Source organism: Aristolochia californica, unplaced genomic scaffold (assembly GCF_029961685.1).
Source record: "Aristolochia californica isolate CCGP_79_NKW_82.1479 unplaced genomic scaffold, dmAriCali1.0.hap1 SCAF_9, whole genome shotgun sequence".
NCBI lineage: Eukaryota > Viridiplantae > Streptophyta > Magnoliopsida > Piperales > Aristolochiaceae > Aristolochia > Aristolochia californica.
Genome location: NW_027182290.1, coordinates 36,808,686 through 36,826,465, shown reverse-complemented (window position 1 = coordinate 36,826,465; position 17,780 = coordinate 36,808,686). Strand labels below are relative to the sequence as shown.

The 17,780-nt window shown below is 39.8% G+C and overlaps 3 protein-coding genes and 1 pseudogene across 3 annotated transcripts; 1 reads left to right on the top strand and 3 right to left on the bottom strand.

Moving 5' to 3' along the window:
* Positions 1–277: 277 nt before the first annotated feature.
* Positions 278–3,622, top strand: LOC137941178 (mannan endo-1,4-beta-mannosidase 1-like; annotated as a pseudogene).
* Positions 3,623–3,626: 4 nt separating this feature from the next.
* On the bottom strand, positions 3,627–7,844 carry LOC137941175 (glucose-1-phosphate adenylyltransferase large subunit 1-like). The gene is made up of 15 exons (XM_068786480.1): positions 6,975–7,844; positions 6,573–6,695; positions 6,176–6,349; positions 5,954–6,046; positions 5,797–5,880; positions 5,599–5,654; positions 5,405–5,498; positions 5,203–5,315; positions 5,062–5,134; positions 4,887–4,967; positions 4,668–4,754; positions 4,489–4,593; positions 4,256–4,362; positions 4,113–4,173; positions 3,627–4,025 (listed from the first exon to the last, which is right to left on the bottom strand). Exons 1-15 carry the CDS (start codon positions 7,206–7,208, stop codon positions 3,924–3,926), a joined length of 1,587 nt encoding a protein of 528 aa, XP_068642581.1. The 5' UTR covers positions 7,209–7,844; the 3' UTR covers positions 3,627–3,923.
* A 1,868-nt stretch (positions 7,845–9,712) lies between these two features.
* On the bottom strand, positions 9,713–12,849 carry LOC137941180 (small ribosomal subunit protein eS25-like). The gene is made up of 4 exons (XM_068786483.1): positions 12,758–12,849; positions 12,563–12,637; positions 11,146–11,280; positions 9,713–10,058 (listed from the first exon to the last, which is right to left on the bottom strand). The coding sequence occupies exons 1-4, from the start codon at positions 12,758–12,760 to the stop codon at positions 9,945–9,947; spliced, it is 327 nt and encodes a 108-aa protein (XP_068642584.1). The 5' UTR covers positions 12,761–12,849; the 3' UTR covers positions 9,713–9,944.
* Positions 12,850–12,936: 87 nt separating this feature from the next.
* LOC137941176 (ent-kaurenoic acid oxidase 2-like) lies at positions 12,937–16,020 on the bottom strand. The gene is made up of 9 exons (XM_068786481.1): positions 15,896–16,020; positions 15,405–15,735; positions 15,078–15,227; positions 14,731–14,979; positions 14,492–14,578; positions 14,334–14,415; positions 13,804–13,910; positions 13,431–13,552; positions 12,937–13,339 (listed from the first exon to the last, which is right to left on the bottom strand). The coding sequence occupies exons 1-9, from the start codon at positions 15,988–15,990 to the stop codon at positions 13,246–13,248; spliced, it is 1,317 nt and encodes a 438-aa protein (XP_068642582.1). The 5' UTR covers positions 15,991–16,020; the 3' UTR covers positions 12,937–13,245.
* Positions 16,021–17,780: the final 1,760 nt, after the last annotated feature.

Genomic DNA, 17,780 nt, shown 5'->3' with positions numbered 1-17,780 from the left:
ATGACTGTCCGCTTTTCTTGGCTATCTTTTAAAGCACTTAACTAGCTCTACTTAATGAGTGATTGGGGGTTATCAAAATTCAAATAGCAATCTCTCTGATAAAAAGAAAAAACTAGAAATCTATACGGTAAAGTAATAGGCTCACGTTCCAGACAGCTATAATTTTCTTCTCTACTCCTTACGCAATCACTGTTCTTTAAGGCATTAACTACGCAATTCGGAGCCTTACTTTAAGCTCCCGTGAGGCCCCAGGAGGAGCCTTCAGGCCTCTCAGAATCCCATTTCTCTTCTCTGCTGGTAACTCTTTTTTTAGCTTTCTTCCTTCTGCACTCGTTCTTTGTAAGTTGATAAAACGAGAACACGTAGAAAAAGGGGGACATCTCAAGAGAAGCAGATGAAGCAGATGGGCATTGTTTTTTTCCTTCTCCTGTTGTTTTTTCAACACCAGAACCTGCTCTTTGTTAGAGCAGATGATGGTTTCATCACAACCAAGGGGATGCATTTCATTTTGAACGGCAGCCCTTTCTTTGCCAATGGCTTCAATGCCTACTGGTTGATGTCACTGGCATCAGACCCTTCTCAGAAAAGCAAAGTTTCAGCAGCTTTTCAAGATACTTCCGCTCATGGCCTTAATGTTGCAAGAGCTTGGGCTTTCAGTGACGGTGGTGATGGAGCTTTACAGTACTCACCCGGCTCTTACAACGAAAATGTGTTCAAGGTCTGGTATACTCATTTGAGATCATTGCTTTGTTTTCTTAGCTTCGTTGCCAAATGTCTGGAAAAAGGGCACTGAATTTGTTACTTAATTAATTTCTTCCCTTCGTTTGCTAGATGTTTGGAACAGGGACTGATGTTTACATTTTTTGCTCCCTTTTTGTTTGTGAAGGGCTTGGATTACGTGATATCTGAGGCGAGGACTTATGGGATCAAGCTGATCCTGACTCTAGTGAACAACTATGAGAACTATGGAGGAAAGAAGCAATATGTCGAGTGGGCTAGAAGTCAGGGCCAGGTTTTGAGTTCTGATGATGATTTCTTCACCAACTCTGTTGTTAAGGGATACTACAAGAATCATGTTAAGGTAGGAGTATCTGTTGAAAGTTTTTCTTCTTTCCTTTCTCTTTTATGTGTCTTCTTCTGTTTTTCAGATTTTTCCTAAACTTATTGTTCTCTCAAGTTTAGTAAATTTTTGAGAATTTATTCATTCCGTTTCTGTTTGTTAATGTCAATATAGCCGTAATAAACGAAAGTCCCATCCTTTAAAGAAGAATAATTTTTGTTCTTTGTTTTTTTTTTTTTTCAAACTAAAGAATTTAAAAACCAAGAAACCTCCCTAATCATGTTCTCTGAGTTTCAATCTTCCTTTTGATCATTTATAATTAGTGGGACTAATGTGACTTTTTCTCTCTTTTTTTTTTTTTTTGGCATGAAAGACTGTTCTTACAAGAGTTAATAACCTGACTGGCGTTGCGTACAAAGATGATCCCACAATTTTCGCTTGGGAGCTGATCAATGAGCCCCGAGTTACCTCTGATTTATCCGGGAAAACAATGGAGGTAAACCATTTATTTACTTACGGGCATTTTCGTTTTATTCTGTCGGCTAAGAATGCTAAAGTCCTCTGAAGTTGGGACTAAATTTTCAACAGTCAGAGAAACTAGACGTAATGTTTTTTATCCGTAGAGTTCTTCTGAAAATGAGAAGTAATTGATGACCAAAACTACTGTTTTAAAATACGAGCTCGAATGTCCAAGAATTCGTATCAGGCACCATGACTTTCATGGGTTATGTTCTTCATAGCTTCAGTACTTCCGTAGTCCATTGCCTTTCAGTAATATGAGTTTGTCCGTCGAGAAAACCTTTCCGGTCGTCTCAAGTCTCTGCGTCTGCCACATGAAATGGGGGCAATTAGGAGTATCTTATCCCGCCCGCAACTCGCAGAGATCGATGGACGATTTCACATGGAGATCAGGTTTTAAGTGTTGGACGACTAATCCTCACAGCTTTCTTCTGAAAAAAGGGAGAAAAAAAGGATTCTCGATTAGACGACGCTTCATTCCCATTTCCATGTTGCTGGATCACAAACTTTGGCATTCTCTCGAACTGTAGTTTGATGGGAATTGTAAAGCAGATTTGAGGGCTCCTTGTTCTTTCGCGGTCAGCCAGACTCGTTATGGATTCATCGATCAATGGAGTTAATTTTCGTCCTTAAACCTCTGTAGGCTGCCGTCATTTGTCTGGTTGTGTCCATGGTGGGCAGAAAGATGCCATCCACGAGGCCCTGCCTAACCCATAACCTCCACCGGAAAGAGAGCATTGTAGAAACTTTCCTTGTTGGTTTCATTTTTCTTTTTTGGGCGAGCTGGTTCTCATCATTCAAGGAAAAATATTAAATACTAGGTGTTAACGTCAATAAGTACTGTTGGTTTTATGCAGATGTTGGAGCAGTATCATCTAGACTGATATGTTGTATTTAACAGGGTTGGATTACAGAAATGGCTGCTCATGTCAAGTCCATAGACAGTAATCACTTACTGGAAGTTGGTTTGGAAGGATTTTATGGAGAGGCATCATCAGATAAGAAGCAATACAACCCAGGTTTCGAACTCGGAACAGATTTCATTGCAAACAATCAGATCCCCGGCATCGACTTTGCTACAGTTCATGCGTATCCGGATCAATGGTGACACCCCAAATTCCTTATCTATTGTTTTCTTTTCTATACATACAAAGGGCTGGATCGAAGTTCAAAACTAAATGGCTCTTCGCACAACGATAACCCCTTTTTCTTAATTTTCCTTGTTTTTGTTTGACGAGCAGGCTATCGAACGCAGATGATGAAAAGCAACTCTCTTTCCTGAGTACATGGCTCGACGTCCATATCCAAGACGCCCAAAACATCCTCCACAAGCCACTACTCTTCACGGAATTCGGCAAATCCTGGCAAGACTCTGGTCATAGTACGTACCAGAGGGATAACATGTTCAGCACAGTGTATTACAAGATTGTGTCATCAGCGAGCAGTGGAGGTGCTGCTGCAGGTGGCCTCTTTTGGCAACTTCTTACAGAAGGAATGGACTCCTATAGAGATGGGTACGAAGTCGTTCTGAAAGAGAGCCCCTCGACTGCTAATTTGATTTTCCAGCAGTCCCAGAAGCTTCATAATCTAGCGAGGACGTATGCCTGGCTGAGAAACATAAAGAAGATGAAAGGCCATTAGGAAGGCTCAGTGGCTGGCGAGAAACAGGGGAAAGAACGTTGGGAACTGAGACAATGGTTATTGAGCTGAATATGACTTTAATATGAGACATGACTGTGTTCAGCAGCTCTTTGAGATGGATTTTGTTCATCCAAGAGTGTTGTGTTTTGTCTCCTCAAAAATAGTACCAGTTCTGGTTGGAAATTTTATTTTGATCAATCAGGTCGGTATTGCTGGATCGATTAAAGTGTCAAGGATTGATCAATATCAAACGGGAATAAGAATCCCCCCTATTGGTGTAATAAATTTTATTTTGATCAATCAGGTCGGTATTGCTGGATCAATCAGGTTCCAAAGTTGGTAATAAGATCGTCATCTGATAATTGATATTAAGATCAAAAGGAAGTTGGGGCTGTACACGGTCTGGTATCCTCCCAAGAGCAATCTAGAATTAAATCAACACAGGTTGAACTAGTCGTGGCTCAGACGCAATCAAAGTGCAAGCTTGGGCATTTCTTCTTCCTCCAAAAAGTCTTACCCTTATATACACGGGACTCACCAAGCATTTATTTCAACTCGACTCTGCTTTTCCTACTACACCCCGGCTCTCACGCACACTACATTCTTCCAGAAACTTCTGGAACTCTTTTGTACAGATAATATCCATTGCCGCACCACTCTGAAGAAAGGAGAGAGAGGGAGAGACTTGTTTCACAGGATCGCTCTATATGACAATCCCATCTTTGATCGTTGCATTCTTCAGTATAATGGTGATCCCGGAGCGAATAACGAATCCTTCCTGTGGTCTATATGCTTCTTGAACACCCTGAGCAGTCAAATGCATGAATAATAAGTGAAGTGCTACCTTTTATTAGAATTGAAATGCTTGAAAGAATTGAGTAGCAGCACTTACGTCTTTGTTTTCGATCACAACGTTTTTTCCTATCTTCGCATTCATGTCGATGATGCAATTCCTTGAGGATAACAAGACCCATTAGAATCTCTTCTTTTTTTTTTAAGTCCTTTTCCCCAACAAAAAATAGATACAAAATTTACCTGATCTTAGTGTTCTTACCCACACCAATGGGAACCTTCCCTTCAGCCAGCAAGGATGCTATCTCTACTTCAGTCTGGTAGTAATCAGCACCCATCATCATAGTATCCTGAAACAATACAAGTACTTGAAATAGTTCAAAGCTATGGAACTGTTTCATTGTCATTACAGGTAGAAAAATCTTTTCTGAATCACGTTATTAGGAGAAAAGAGTGTTTTTTTCTGAACAGATTACCTTTAACTCCACACCACATTCTAGACGGGAACGAACACCCACAATCGAATGGTTAACGCTACATACACGTAAGAAACACCCATGCGAGATTATTGCATTTTGAATCTGTAAAATTTAGGTTTCATGAGTATAAAAAGATAGCAAGAAACCCATCATCATATAGCAGAAGTACTAAGTACCTGGCAGTTGTCTACTTTGGTTGGTGGCAAGAACCGAGGTGATGTGAAGAAAGGCGTCTTTGGGTCGTAGAACTCAAACTTTGGATGCTGCACCATAACAGAGAAACTATTTTAATTAAAGCAGTGAAAAACACTTCTCTGAAACTCACTCTGCATTTTAGTTATCTTCAAAATAAGAATTTCGGGAGTGCAATCTTCACAGGATAGAACCAATCATACCTCATCAGTTAGGGCCAAATTAGCATCAAAGAAGGATTTAATTGTTCCAATGTCTTCCCAGTAGTCGCTAAATAAATAAGCCTGTCGTGATAACAGAATTCAACAAACACATCAGAAGCCCCTTCATGAGATTATAAAGAAGAGTCATCAAGAACATGAAGGACTTCAGAATCACCTGGACATTGTGTTCTTTAACAGTTGAAGGGATTATTTCTGAACCAAAATCATTTGATGTTGGATACCTCCATCTGGAAAAGTAAGTCGATTAGCAATTTAAAGAGGATTAAAACTAGTTTTCCCCTGAAAGAATACTCACCTCAAAAGCTGAAATAGAACATCCGTTCGAAAGACATAGACTCCCATTGATGCAATATACGGACATCTTGCAGCTTCTTTTGGAGAGAATCCCAGATGAGTGGTGTCAACTTTCTGAAACAATCGAACAACGATGTCACATAAAAAATGGAAGTAACAAGTAGCAGAAAATCTAAGAAAAATATTTCATGTATTTGGCGCACCATGGATTTAAGCTCTGCCCCTGTTGGTTTCTCAGAGAACTGGATGACCCTACCCTTTGCATCCATCTTCATCAACCCATAATCAGATGCTCGACTGACAACGTATCAAGTAATTATAAATAAATTAAAAGCTGTTTGAAGTGAAATTTTCAACTAAATGAAGTAGAATTTTGAGCAGAACCACATAAACGTACCTGTCATCAACGGGCATGCATGACACTGTAATATCAGCACCTTTGTCAATATGTGTCTGCAAGAACATTCAAGGATAAAAGTACACAACCGCATGAGAAGAGTTGTTACAGAGAGATTATAGATGAAACAACCACATTTCCAATAAGGAAGATAGGTTTTTAAATTCCTCGGGAACATCACAATAAACTAGCTCATACCTGAATAAAGTCCATGTAATTCATCCGATAGAGATGATCGCCAGACAAGATGAGTATATGCTCAATGTTCTTATTTTTTGCATCCTGCACAAATGAATCGACAGTGAAGAACATATTTTAAGTACCCTCAAGAAGATGATAAAGTAAGCAGCTTCACCTCGAACATCCAGATAAATTGTCTCACGGCATCTGCTGTGCCCTGGAACCATCTCTTTCCTGCTTCACCGGGTGTCTGAGTGGCAGCCAGGACCTGTCCAGGAAGAAAGGAATCCAGATCGCCAATAATTATGAGAAAATAAATGATTCATGTGAGGATTACTCCTCTCTGCGTGACAATGCCTGAATCATAAAGCAAATCTTTTTTTCCGTGACATCTTACCTCCACAAAACCATCTCCAAAATTCACTCCATTTCCAAAATCGTAAGTTCGAGCTATGTGCCGATTAAGTGAAGCAGAGTTGAACTGAGTCATGACAAATATCTTGTTTATGCCACTGTTGATGCAGTTGCTCATAGGAATATCAATAAGCCTATAGCATCCTCCAATGGGAACCTACAGAAGACACCAAACCATAACTATTCCACCACTAAGAATTACAATGAGGGGGATCAATATAAAACAAGTCAGCAGAAGAATAAGAAAGAAATTCGACATATGCAAACTAAACATGGCCATACTCTCCTTGAATCTCAAGCTTCTTTCATCATTAAGGTGTCAACTCCTACAAATTTATTCAGGAAATTTTACTGCAAACGAACTCATATGGTATTCTTACCGCTGGCGTGGCTCTTGTGCTGGTCAGAGGGAAGAGTTGAGTCCCAGCGCCTCCACCCAATATGATTGAAGCAACATTTTTAGGATTTGCTCTTTCCCTTCCAAATGTTTGTGGTCGGAAGTTCTGTAGTAAGGAGAAGAAAAGTTAAACAAACCGATAACGGATGAAGGAAGATCATATGTAGAAAATCAGTAATAAGTAGAGAAACAATCAGCCATTAGGTTCTATATAGCCACATGACTGCTTTAACGAAAGTTTTGGTCCTATACTTCGACTGATAGCAGGAAAGCTTCAGAGAGGTACTGTGCTAACAGAGGTCAGAAAGGTCGTCGCTGAAGGGAAACACTGGTGCAAGGATTCAAAATGAGTTTTTTTTTTTTTTTGTGTGTGTATATTGCTCACCACTGCCTCTTTGTTGACATCTGTCAGAACACAGAACGTAGTACCAGCCTTGCTCCTCTTTGAAACAAAGCTCCTACAACGCGAACTCTGACCCAGCTTAGTGCCCCAGATGCTGCTTTTGAAGCCGCCTCTTGTCCTAGTTCCTCCAATACCATCATCTCCGTTAGCGATCGCTCCTTTGATGACTCCTGCTAGATTGCCATTCACCTTAAGCACCATGTTGCAAGGATCCATGGCAGCTAAAATGGCGGCTGGTCTTTTCGGCAGAAGCCGGCCAACCTACAGAGGATACTGGAGAAAAGGTAACTTTACAAAGAGCAGACGGGATGCGAATCAGCAACTACAGATCATTTTTGTGGAGACAAACCACAAGGAAGAAAAAGAAGAACCGCAGTGTAATATTCCAAAAGGTCGAAAAGAAAGTTCAAACCCAAGTTATGGAATCCCTGAAAGCCAAAAAAGTTGTAGCACGTATCGCAGTAAACCGCTAAAACCCTGATCAAGTAAAGGAAAACTCCTCAATTTCAGAAAAAAAACAGACTGCAGTTACAGAATACCCCTGCTACTCCCGGCATCTGAAAGAAAGGAACTAAAAAGACGAGATCACAAAAAGCTGGAAAACGCCATAAAATGCGTGAAAGGAAGGCTTCTATTTTGCATAAAGGTGGAATCAGCAGGGAATCTGCAACTGCATGGGTGGCAGCAGAGGTGGTTGGTTTATTGGCATGTGAGCCGTCACGGAAATACAGGAGTACCACCCTTTAACATCAAACAGTGGTTTTTTATTTGATCTTTTACATAAATTTGGGCAATGGCTGATCTTGTTCGCGCTCTACCTCCGTTGGTGGAAGGAGAGGCTCGGGAGCAGAGGGGACAGCAGGGTACAGAAGAGGAGCTCTGCACGCAGCAGTTTTATATCAATTTCGAGACCAGAATGTTCCAAAACCCAAAACACCTATGCATTGTTGCCGTCAAATCGTCACGTTTGCCAGGCCCACTTGCAGAGGTGATCATTCAAGGCGGCGGCCAGGAGAGTTTGATGTCTTAATCGACTGGATTGATAAGCAGGAACTATTGGGCGAGATATTTAGCAAGCGAGACTTTTGCTCGCAACCGAGAGGCAGAGGAATATCAGCCACAGAAAACCAGCTTTAAAGCAGTAGCAAGACGACGAACTACTTTGTAATTTTCAAGTTTAAAAAGAAATCAAATAGTTTTATTAAATCCTATTAAATAAATTTACTATAAATAATCTACGGAGGTGGGGATTCTTTGATAATGTGCGGCTCATTTGATCTAGCAGGTGCAATAATTGTGGGCCCTCCTGTCATTCATCTTTGATCTTGACTCCACACCGTCAATTTTAAAACTGGCAATTGCGATCTATAATGTTCAGCTGTCACATGCAACTTGTTCCCACATACCTTAATACAAATATAAAAATGGGCCAAGCCGCATCGGGGTCCACATCTCTTAGACGGTCTAAAAGCCATGTGCCTGTGGTTCCATTACTATAGAGACAGTCGTTGAATACTTTGATGACTAGGGTGGGTAAGCGAATATGTAATGTATCTTGACGATGGTGATGGTCGTGTTCTCCAACACCGTCAACGTAGCTCGAGATAAGGCAATATATTATTTTCTTAATATATATATAGATATATATAAATACAAATGCACAATTGGCCTTGTTTTCTTTGTTTTGATGGAGATTCGATTTTGTAAAAGGGCCCCACGCGTCCGTCGTGGTCTCAACCTTGATTAAGACCATTTGTATTCCTAAAAATTAACCTTAAATTGATCTTTGTTTCGTAATTTGCTTACCCGTTTTTCTGTTCAAATTTTGGAATGAACTTCTTCTATTGCCCTTGCGTTTCATTTCCTATCTGCTTCTCGCTTCCTGTAATCCACTGCCAAAATTGGAATTAATCAGCCAGAAACTACAAGAGGACGATGAACTTCTTGTATTTATTTCCTTGTTTCTGTACCAAAGGTTAAATGAATACCTTTACTCAAATAGAAGCCATGTAGAAGAGAACATCCCGGCTAGACTACACGCAGCAAATAACATCCATTAGATTGACAAATTTCAGCATGGGATGTCGGAAAATAATACCAGGCACTCCGACTTCGAGCCTTAAAGGTCTACTTGTCAATCTAAACTTTCTCTAGTGAGATGTGATTACCATTGACGCAAAAGCTCAATTCACAGCCACGACTTTTCGGATTGGAATGCCACTTACTCTCCTACTTTTGTCGGCCCTCTTATGGTCTAGCCTGCAGGGAACCTGTCATTCAGAAGAGCCTGCAGGCTGCAATCGTTCCCCATTAACGCATTCCTGGAAAAGTTGTTTTAATGAAGCAAACTCTGTTCTTTTCTTCAAAAAATTTGTATTACAAATCCTTTTGGTTTGATGAAGAATAGAAGCACATAAAGCAACCGGTAAGTATATCATCTTCACGCTTTCTGCTTTCGTTACCCTCTCTAACACAGTTATTCCAGCTCCTTTTTTCTTTGTAAGTTCAACTGCATCTATAATACTGTTCAGTTTGAGGTATCCTTTCTTTATATTTTTACTTTTTTACGAAATAAGTAAATCTCTGGATGATTCATCGATTTCCCCACATCCGATGAGGTCCAACCGATCAGAATACTGGAGCACAAAATAAGCAACTTTTATCACTTGTTCAGATGAAAAAGAGTGACAAAGAAATGAATGCCAAGGTTCAAATTCATGTAGTCATAACTCAATTCATTGACGATATATGGTGTACTTGTTTGATTGGCTCATATCTAATCCGTTTTCTCACTGAAAATCAGTTTTTATATAAGAAACCAATGCAAAATCTCATACCTCTAACAAAATTCTCCTTCAACTAAAACACATCCAAAAATTCTAGGGCAAAACCAACCAATTTGAACAGAAATTAGAACATAAAAAGAGACAAGGTGCCCTGATGAGAGGAATCTTATGTATTGGTTGCCCTCGTGTAGATCTGCTGACTTGCATGTTTAGAGACCATCCTTATTGAGCCTTTTGACATCAAATCACTGATCGCCCTGCGGGCAATTGACCCATTTATCTGACATTGATGCAGCACAATTAATCAGCCCAATATCTTTTTCCTTAATAGCTCAATTACCCAAATATTATAAACAAATGATCCCAGGACAAATTGAAAGTATCAGCATATCAAGGATCAACCACCCTCAATTTCACACACTTTTCAATAACCTAAAGGGAGCAATATAAAATATTTATAATTATAAATAAATCAAATCAACATACTCAAAGGAACCAGATTTAGATACTGTATCTAATTACAAAAATAAGCTCTAGCAAGACAGTTTCATGAGAGAGTTTTGCCGTATCAGGAATACATCCTAGTGGAGTATTACAGTATTCAAGTATCTAACATGATTGATAGGTCATATAAACTGGAAATTATATATCCCACAAACACTAAGCAACAGGAAATTAATGCACATAAAAACTTAAAAGAAAAACAAGTTCCGACAAAAAAGAAATTCAAATAATTAAGGAAGAATTTCACAGTCGAGAACTTCTTTCAGCTACACAGAGTTACCAAAAGGTTGGGGGGTCAAACTTCAAACTCAGGTCTTATGAATATAAGGGTTGAAACCAGGAAAATGACCAACAATTACTCAGAAGGACTAACCTGGCTGTAAATAGCTGATCCCTAACAAAATATGCTCTCTAACTAGATAATGGATACAGACTACAAAACTTAAATGACAAATTCTGTTAAATGTAGGTTGGTCGAGAGAGGAAAGGATGCAGAGTTGGCATTAACAGAGTAGGAAACACCAATTCCTTTCAATTTCCTTTCTTATGGATGGACAACATAATTATAACCTCTACACCACCACATGGCACCTTCAGGAATTGTCTACTCTCAAAAACCCTAATGTTTCAGCATGTCCCATATGAAATAAATAAAAGGTAGCACAAGCCAAACTCTTAACTGCCATCGGGTAGACCACATCTTGCAACCCACAACTGTAACTAGTTCATATTCTAACTAGATACACAGATATTAGTAAAATACTACACCCAGAAAATAAATGGTGAATTGACCAATCAATTACTGTAACCAACTACTCACTACTAAATCATTCCAAACTAAGTCAATATTTATAAGTAATTACCCTCAATCTATCGGATAAGATGGAAGGAGTGATGAGCTTGTATTTAGGAACTTCTGAAAGAAGCTTGTCATATGTGGCTTGGTCAAATAGCACCATATTGTTGACCTTTTCCTTCTGTTTCCCCTTGCTCCATTTCTGAAAGCCAGACATATAATAGATAAAATAAACCAAAGACCCAAGCATCCTTGTATGTCCAAAAGCCAGAGACAAGTAAATCTTCCAATCACAAACACAAATGAAACTTATTAATAAGGAAAAAAACACATAAAAAGAAAATTTTAAACTTGTCGAGTAGGAGTTTAAAAGCTCATCAATAGACACAATGGAGAAAAGGGAACAGAGACCAAAAGAGATACATAGATATTTTAAGAAAAAAAATACAAAATTCTTGGTCAAAGAAAAAAAGTTCAATATGAAAAGCATACAGACAGTGAGAATGCAGAACAGTCTGATATTTCAATATATGTTTTCCATCTAAGTTTCAAACAGAAAACCATTCTTCTATGACAAATAATTTTCATTCATTCCTTCCTGGAAATCACATAAATGCCAATTATCCATAGAAAATGCTAATACTGTAATTCCTTCCTAATTGCCCCAAAGACACTACTAAAATCTCAACCCCAAGTATTCCTTCCCCCATAGGTTATGTACTTCTTTAGAAAGCCTTCAATATTAAATCAACCAGGCAGCTGAGTGGTATTCTTCCCCTCCTCGGCGAGACCATGCTAACAAATCAGAATGGATATCATAAAATTATGATTTTAATAACTGATGTGTGTTATAATTGGAGAATGTGAATGTTAGGTTTCATTGATATACTCGGCAGGTTTAGTCGTCTTATAGTTTAGCTGCTTTATTTGTTTTTGGATTCACCATTTGTTGTTTCGCCTGGTTCAGTAATTCTGGTTATACTAAAGAGCTTTACAGTCCCGCGGATCCAGAAGCTCAGGCGGGAGCATTGACATTTCTGGTTAAGCCAACAGCGGGATCAGTCCCATAACATTTGACAGTGAGTACTTGGTCACATACAAGGATTTATGTCCACCACAAGAAAATACGATTAAATACATAGCTCAAAGACCAAAAATTCACAGACTTAAGATAATCTTTTCACTCTTCCAGAGCAGGAGAATACATAATGCAAATATGAAGATATTCATTTTCGCGAAGAAATAACAGCTGTGGACGAAACGCAATAAAGCAAATTATTTCAATCATACCTTCTCTTATCTTATTTATTTCACATACCGCGGCCGAAAACGTGGGTACCGCGGAACGGAATAGAGTTATAGAAGGCGTTTAGGCACCCCAAGTAGAGAAAATAAAGCAGTAGGAGAATACCAGAAACATTTGAAAAGAGATTAAAAAAAAATGGGACAGAAACTCCAGCAATGTAATCAGAACGTAAGCCTACCTTCTTCTTTTGCTTGCCTCCGCCGGATTTGGCTGGCTTTGATGACGGAGGAGGAGCTTTCTCTTTCTTGGGTGCCTGAAAGTAGAAAACGGAAAGAAAGAAGCCGCATTAATAGAGAGAAGCAAAACGAAAAGACCCAGCTGCTTGAATCGAGCTTGGTGAAGAAAACAGACATGTAAGAGGTAGTATACGCACCATCTCGTCTCACTTTCCACAGCACGCGGCGCAAGGACTGAAAGCCGAGAAGGATAGGATATAATTGCAGCGACGAAGCATAAAACCCTAGCACTAGTAAGCCAAATCTGGCGCCCACGCCCAGCAATAGCGTCGGAATTTCCTACCTATCCGGATCCAGTCCAGTCTGGTGGACCCTCTGTTTCTCAAGAGAGGATTTAAAGGTTCAGTTGGGCTCTCAGCGGATATCCAGAGTGATATGGGCCTCAAAAGTTTTCTCTTTTAGTTTTTAATGTTAAAATTAGAATGAATTAACTAAAATTAACGCAAAGATATGTAGAATTAACCCCGGTAGGTTACGCAGTTTATCGAATTTGGCCAAACGAGAAATAAAGCTGTCTATTAACCACCACCCCATCTCATTATCACTTATTTGATGACAGCATCACCCAGAAGCAGAATAGATGAAGTATCAAGAGTCTTAAAGAAAATGCTCCCCAGACGTATATTTACGTTGCACGACTGAAATACACTTCAGCGCCATCCCTTGGCTTTGGATGTGGTTGGAATGCCATTCCTGAATCAGGATTCAAAAGTTCCCACCTGCTCAAGACCACCCATGTTTCAATCAAATGGAATGTAAATGTCAACTGGAAAACATCAAGATAAAGCTGAGAAGATTCAAGTTTTTCACCTGTAGTTCAGGCAGACATGAAAAAGAAACAATATCACTTCAAGCCTCGCCATATTGTTCCCCGGGCAGTATCTCGGACCATGGCCAAAAACTGTGTAAGTCCCAACCTTCGGCTTTGATTCCTGTCATCCATCCGTTCAATGGTTACTGCTGTTTTTTTCTTTTGCTTTTTTAGCCCTCTCTTGGCACTGAATAATTCAGAGAGGACACCAGCACTCTTCTTTAAATTTGGGTAGGTACAATTGCAAAAAGAGAATAGCCACTGTTTGTTTTAGCAATCCCAGAAGACAAAAGGTAAGTTCATTGAAGGCACAACGCAGTTGCGTATTGTGAACAGCATACAGAGACCAAGAGATGAAATTCTGAAACTTACACCCCATCTGTCTGGATTGAATTCTAAAGGATCCTGGTAGTAGGTTGAATCCACGTGAATAGAACGAATCCACACGATTACTTTCCAATTCTTTGGAAACTTATAACCTGTTTCCATGCAGAAATCAAGCCTTGTCAGTAAGGTAAAATTCTTAGATCTCAACAGCAACTGCAGCATAGTTGCTTTATCAAACTATGTGGCACTACTTCTAGCAGAAACCTAGGCATAAGAGAACTCAACCAGTTATTTGTTATTTTACTCTGATCAAGTCTAACCAACAAGATGTTAATGGGGTTCAATTTACATAATCCCCTGCCAAGTTCACTCAGTGCAAGTGTCGTTTAGTAAGTTCTGCACTATCAACAATCTAGTTTGTATAATTTTCTCAACGGTCTGTCATGGTGTCAATTTAGAGAGCAACTCAACAAACAAAGTGACAGTCATCTTCTTCATCTTTAACAATCCAATATATGTCTCAATTTTCAATTAAGTTAAAGAAAGAAAGAGCTTCCTTCTACCACACAGCTTACCGTTGACGACTACATTATCTTTGGTTACTCTTCTGAATATAAAGGGTGAGATGTTTGCCAAGCGAATCAGCTCATCAGCTACCTGAATGCGGAGATAGAATTGAATTAGAAGAGTTTCATTCCTGTTTTTTCTGAATTTCAAATGACTAAAAGATTACTTTAGGAGTGTATTTCATGGCTCGAATATCCTCCATGGTAAGAAGTCCATCTCCAGATTTTTTAGCTGCTATTGAACTAGTCTCATGCTGCACCAATACATACACCACAATAGAAGTCAAAAGAATTTCGGATCCAAATGGAGAACATACCCAAAGATATAAACGGCTTTTATCTCCATATTTTCCAACTTGAACAAAAAGGTAGAGTAACCATAGCAAACCACATAAACAATCTTCACCTTCAGTTTCTCCAGTACTGCAGGGTATTTAGCCAAATAGTAAAGAGCCCAAGTCAAGACATTTGAGGTGGACTCATAGCCTCCCAAGATCAAGGAAACAATGTTCTCCACAATCTGCGTCTCACTCATCTTTTCTCCATTTTCATCAGTAGAATCTATCAAGATTTGCAAGAAGTCCTGTTTCTGAATACCCTTCTCATTCCTCTCCCTCACTTCTTCAAATAAGATGTCATTCAATTTCTTCCTGCACTGGTATTTATCAACAAAAATATGAAAAATACCTCTGTAAAATTTATGAAAAAGAAGACCACTTTTTTAATAACTTCATTTGGCCTCTGCCGACAAACCTTGAGAGCATGATGGAATGCCGTTCCTGGTATATTGATTGTCATAGACCGCAGTCCGGCCATGAGTCCTCTGTATAGAGCTTCCATAGAGTCGAGAAGGGTCTTTGATTTGAAGCTCACGAGCATATCACAGATGTTGCTAAACATGACCTAAAAGATAATCAGCAGCATACTAAGGACGCATGGTACTAACCTTGGCATATATTCAGAACCTACTTATATACAGGGAAAGGCCAATGTATGCTAAACTATAATGTGGATCAACTAAGCTTGAAGGCGCACCAGAATATAAAAAACGCTTGGAGAGTATCGAAGTGGTCAACTTACAGCTTTAGTTTCCTCGTAGGCAACTATTCTTTTCTTAGAGACCCAGTCTTCAAAAGCTGAAATAAACACGGGCTGTGCAGTAGCAAGAAGGGCCGTGAGCGCCTTTGGGCTATTGAAAGCTTCCATTAAATGCTTCCTTAGTCTTTTGTGTGCCGACCCGTCGACAGACGCAACGGAAGAACTTCCGAGGAGCTGAGTAGAAGGCCAACCGGTGCTAAAACATCCTTCTTCCGTCAGAGTGCCAAGGACCTGTTTGTTGATTTGAGGGGTGCAGGTAATTATTGTTGGGTAGCCAAATAGATGAGTTCTGTAGACACCAGTGTCACCATACCTGCAAACCGGCGAAGGAAGTAAGAAAAACTGAATCCCAAGCCTCGTTACTGCAAAAGTCACCTACTTACAAATCGCTTCTCAAATCTGATTCCGCCGTAGAGGTTATTCTTACAGAGAAAACAAAAGAGACCCATTTGTAGAATTTCAATTGATCCTACCTTGCTTTCCTTTTGGCGATGAAATCATCGGGCCTTCTCGAGAACTTGAAGCACCACAAAAAATCAAGGAGGTCGCCTATCACTGGCCAACCCATACTGCCGGGAGGTATCTTTCCCCCATCCGATTCTTCCCCTGCTCGCATCAGGTGACACCGTTCGTTCATCCATCTCAAACACAGTAGGAGTAGAGGAAGTACAACGACAGTAACGGACAGAACGAAGCCCGTCTCCATCTCTTACCGACCAAAGTACTTTCTAACCTTTCCTCAGGCGGTCCTTTCTGTAATGGGTTACAAATTTATAAAGCAGAAGAGCTGACTCACGCGCGAAAATTAATTTTTTTTTGTTCAGTTTTAGTAAACGCTTTGTCGTTGATATTGGCGGATCCTCTATTCGCATCAAGAGAGAATCTATGATGTGTCCGACTGAGCTCTGGCGTCGGCACTCCTCGTCTCTCCTCGACTTCCAATTTTTTGTTTGTATAGGTTAATAATAAACATAAATGAGACATAACTATTTACATTAATGTTTATATACGTCAATAATATCTTAAAATTAGGATAATTTCTCTTAAATACCATACTTCTAAAATGCCAATTAGAATTCAATTTTATGGGACAATTAAGGTAACATTGGTAAAGGGTATTAACGGAAGATTATAATTATTTAAATAAAGAGGAATTAACCTGGTTTTTTTTTTTACTAATTTGATTAAACAATATAAAGTATGTTTAGTGGGTCAGTAATTATGCTATATTTAAGGGATATAAAAATTAACAATTAGTGCATGTTAGTGCCATTTGTAAATGAAATGTATTTCATTTACGCCAGGTAAAATGCACTAAAACCCGTTAGTGCCCTTTGTAAGTTGGGAGGGAAAGTAAATTACAAATATAATTCATTTTCCCCATTTTAGGCATAACTCGAGGGAAAGTGAATTCACTCAAGGGGGGTTAGTCAACTTGAAGTCCGAGATGAAGATCAACCGTATTACGCCCTTCATCAGTTGAAGTCATTAGTGGAGCGCAGATGACATTTCATCTGGATGTTGGGGATGAAGCGGTCCTTCATCTCCACGTTATAAAAAAAATTCAAGTGGTTTCCGAGCCTTTTTGCCACGGGGGTTCGAACCCGCGACATTTTTTTCCCCTCTCTCGCGCGTCCTCATTTTCATTTTTTTCGCCCTCTCTCGTCTCCTTGCGCCCCCGACGTCTCTGCTCCCTCTCTTCTCTCGGACTCACCTCTCCGCCCTCCGTCTCTTTTTCGGCCTCTGTCTCTTCTTTGGCCTCCATCTCTTGGACTCGCCCTCTCTCGGTCTTTCGATTTCGTTCGATTTCTCGATTTCGATTTCGATTTTCTTCAATTTTGACATTTGGGCATCAATTGTGTAATTTCTACTTCGATTAGGCATCGATTTCCCCATTCGGCAAAGAGCTTCTGACGCTATTGGCGCCGTTGTCGAAGAAGTCGATGGCCGCTGTTCTCTATGATCTCCTGTCGAGTTGTCGTTCGGAGAAGACAACCCTGTGCTGTTTGAAGACGACGACATCTTGCGAAAAAAACTTTTTTGCCCGAGCCGCCTCAACCTAGTCCGAGTTAGCTCGGAATACTGCTTACGCGAGGGGAGAAGAAGAAGTTGATCTCCCGAACTGTTCGGCGCCAGGAAGAGGAAGACGAAGCACTGTTCATCAATTTTTCCTAAGGAAAAAAAATTTCTCCGTGATCTCTTGCCGAGTTGTCGTTCGGAGAAAACAACCCTGTGCTATTCAAAGACGACGACATCTTGCGGAAAAAACTTTTCTGCCCGAGCCGCCTCAACCTAGTCCGAGTTAGCTCCTCTCTTGTTCGCGACCTTCAGCGATTTCAATCACCTCCTCTGCAACCT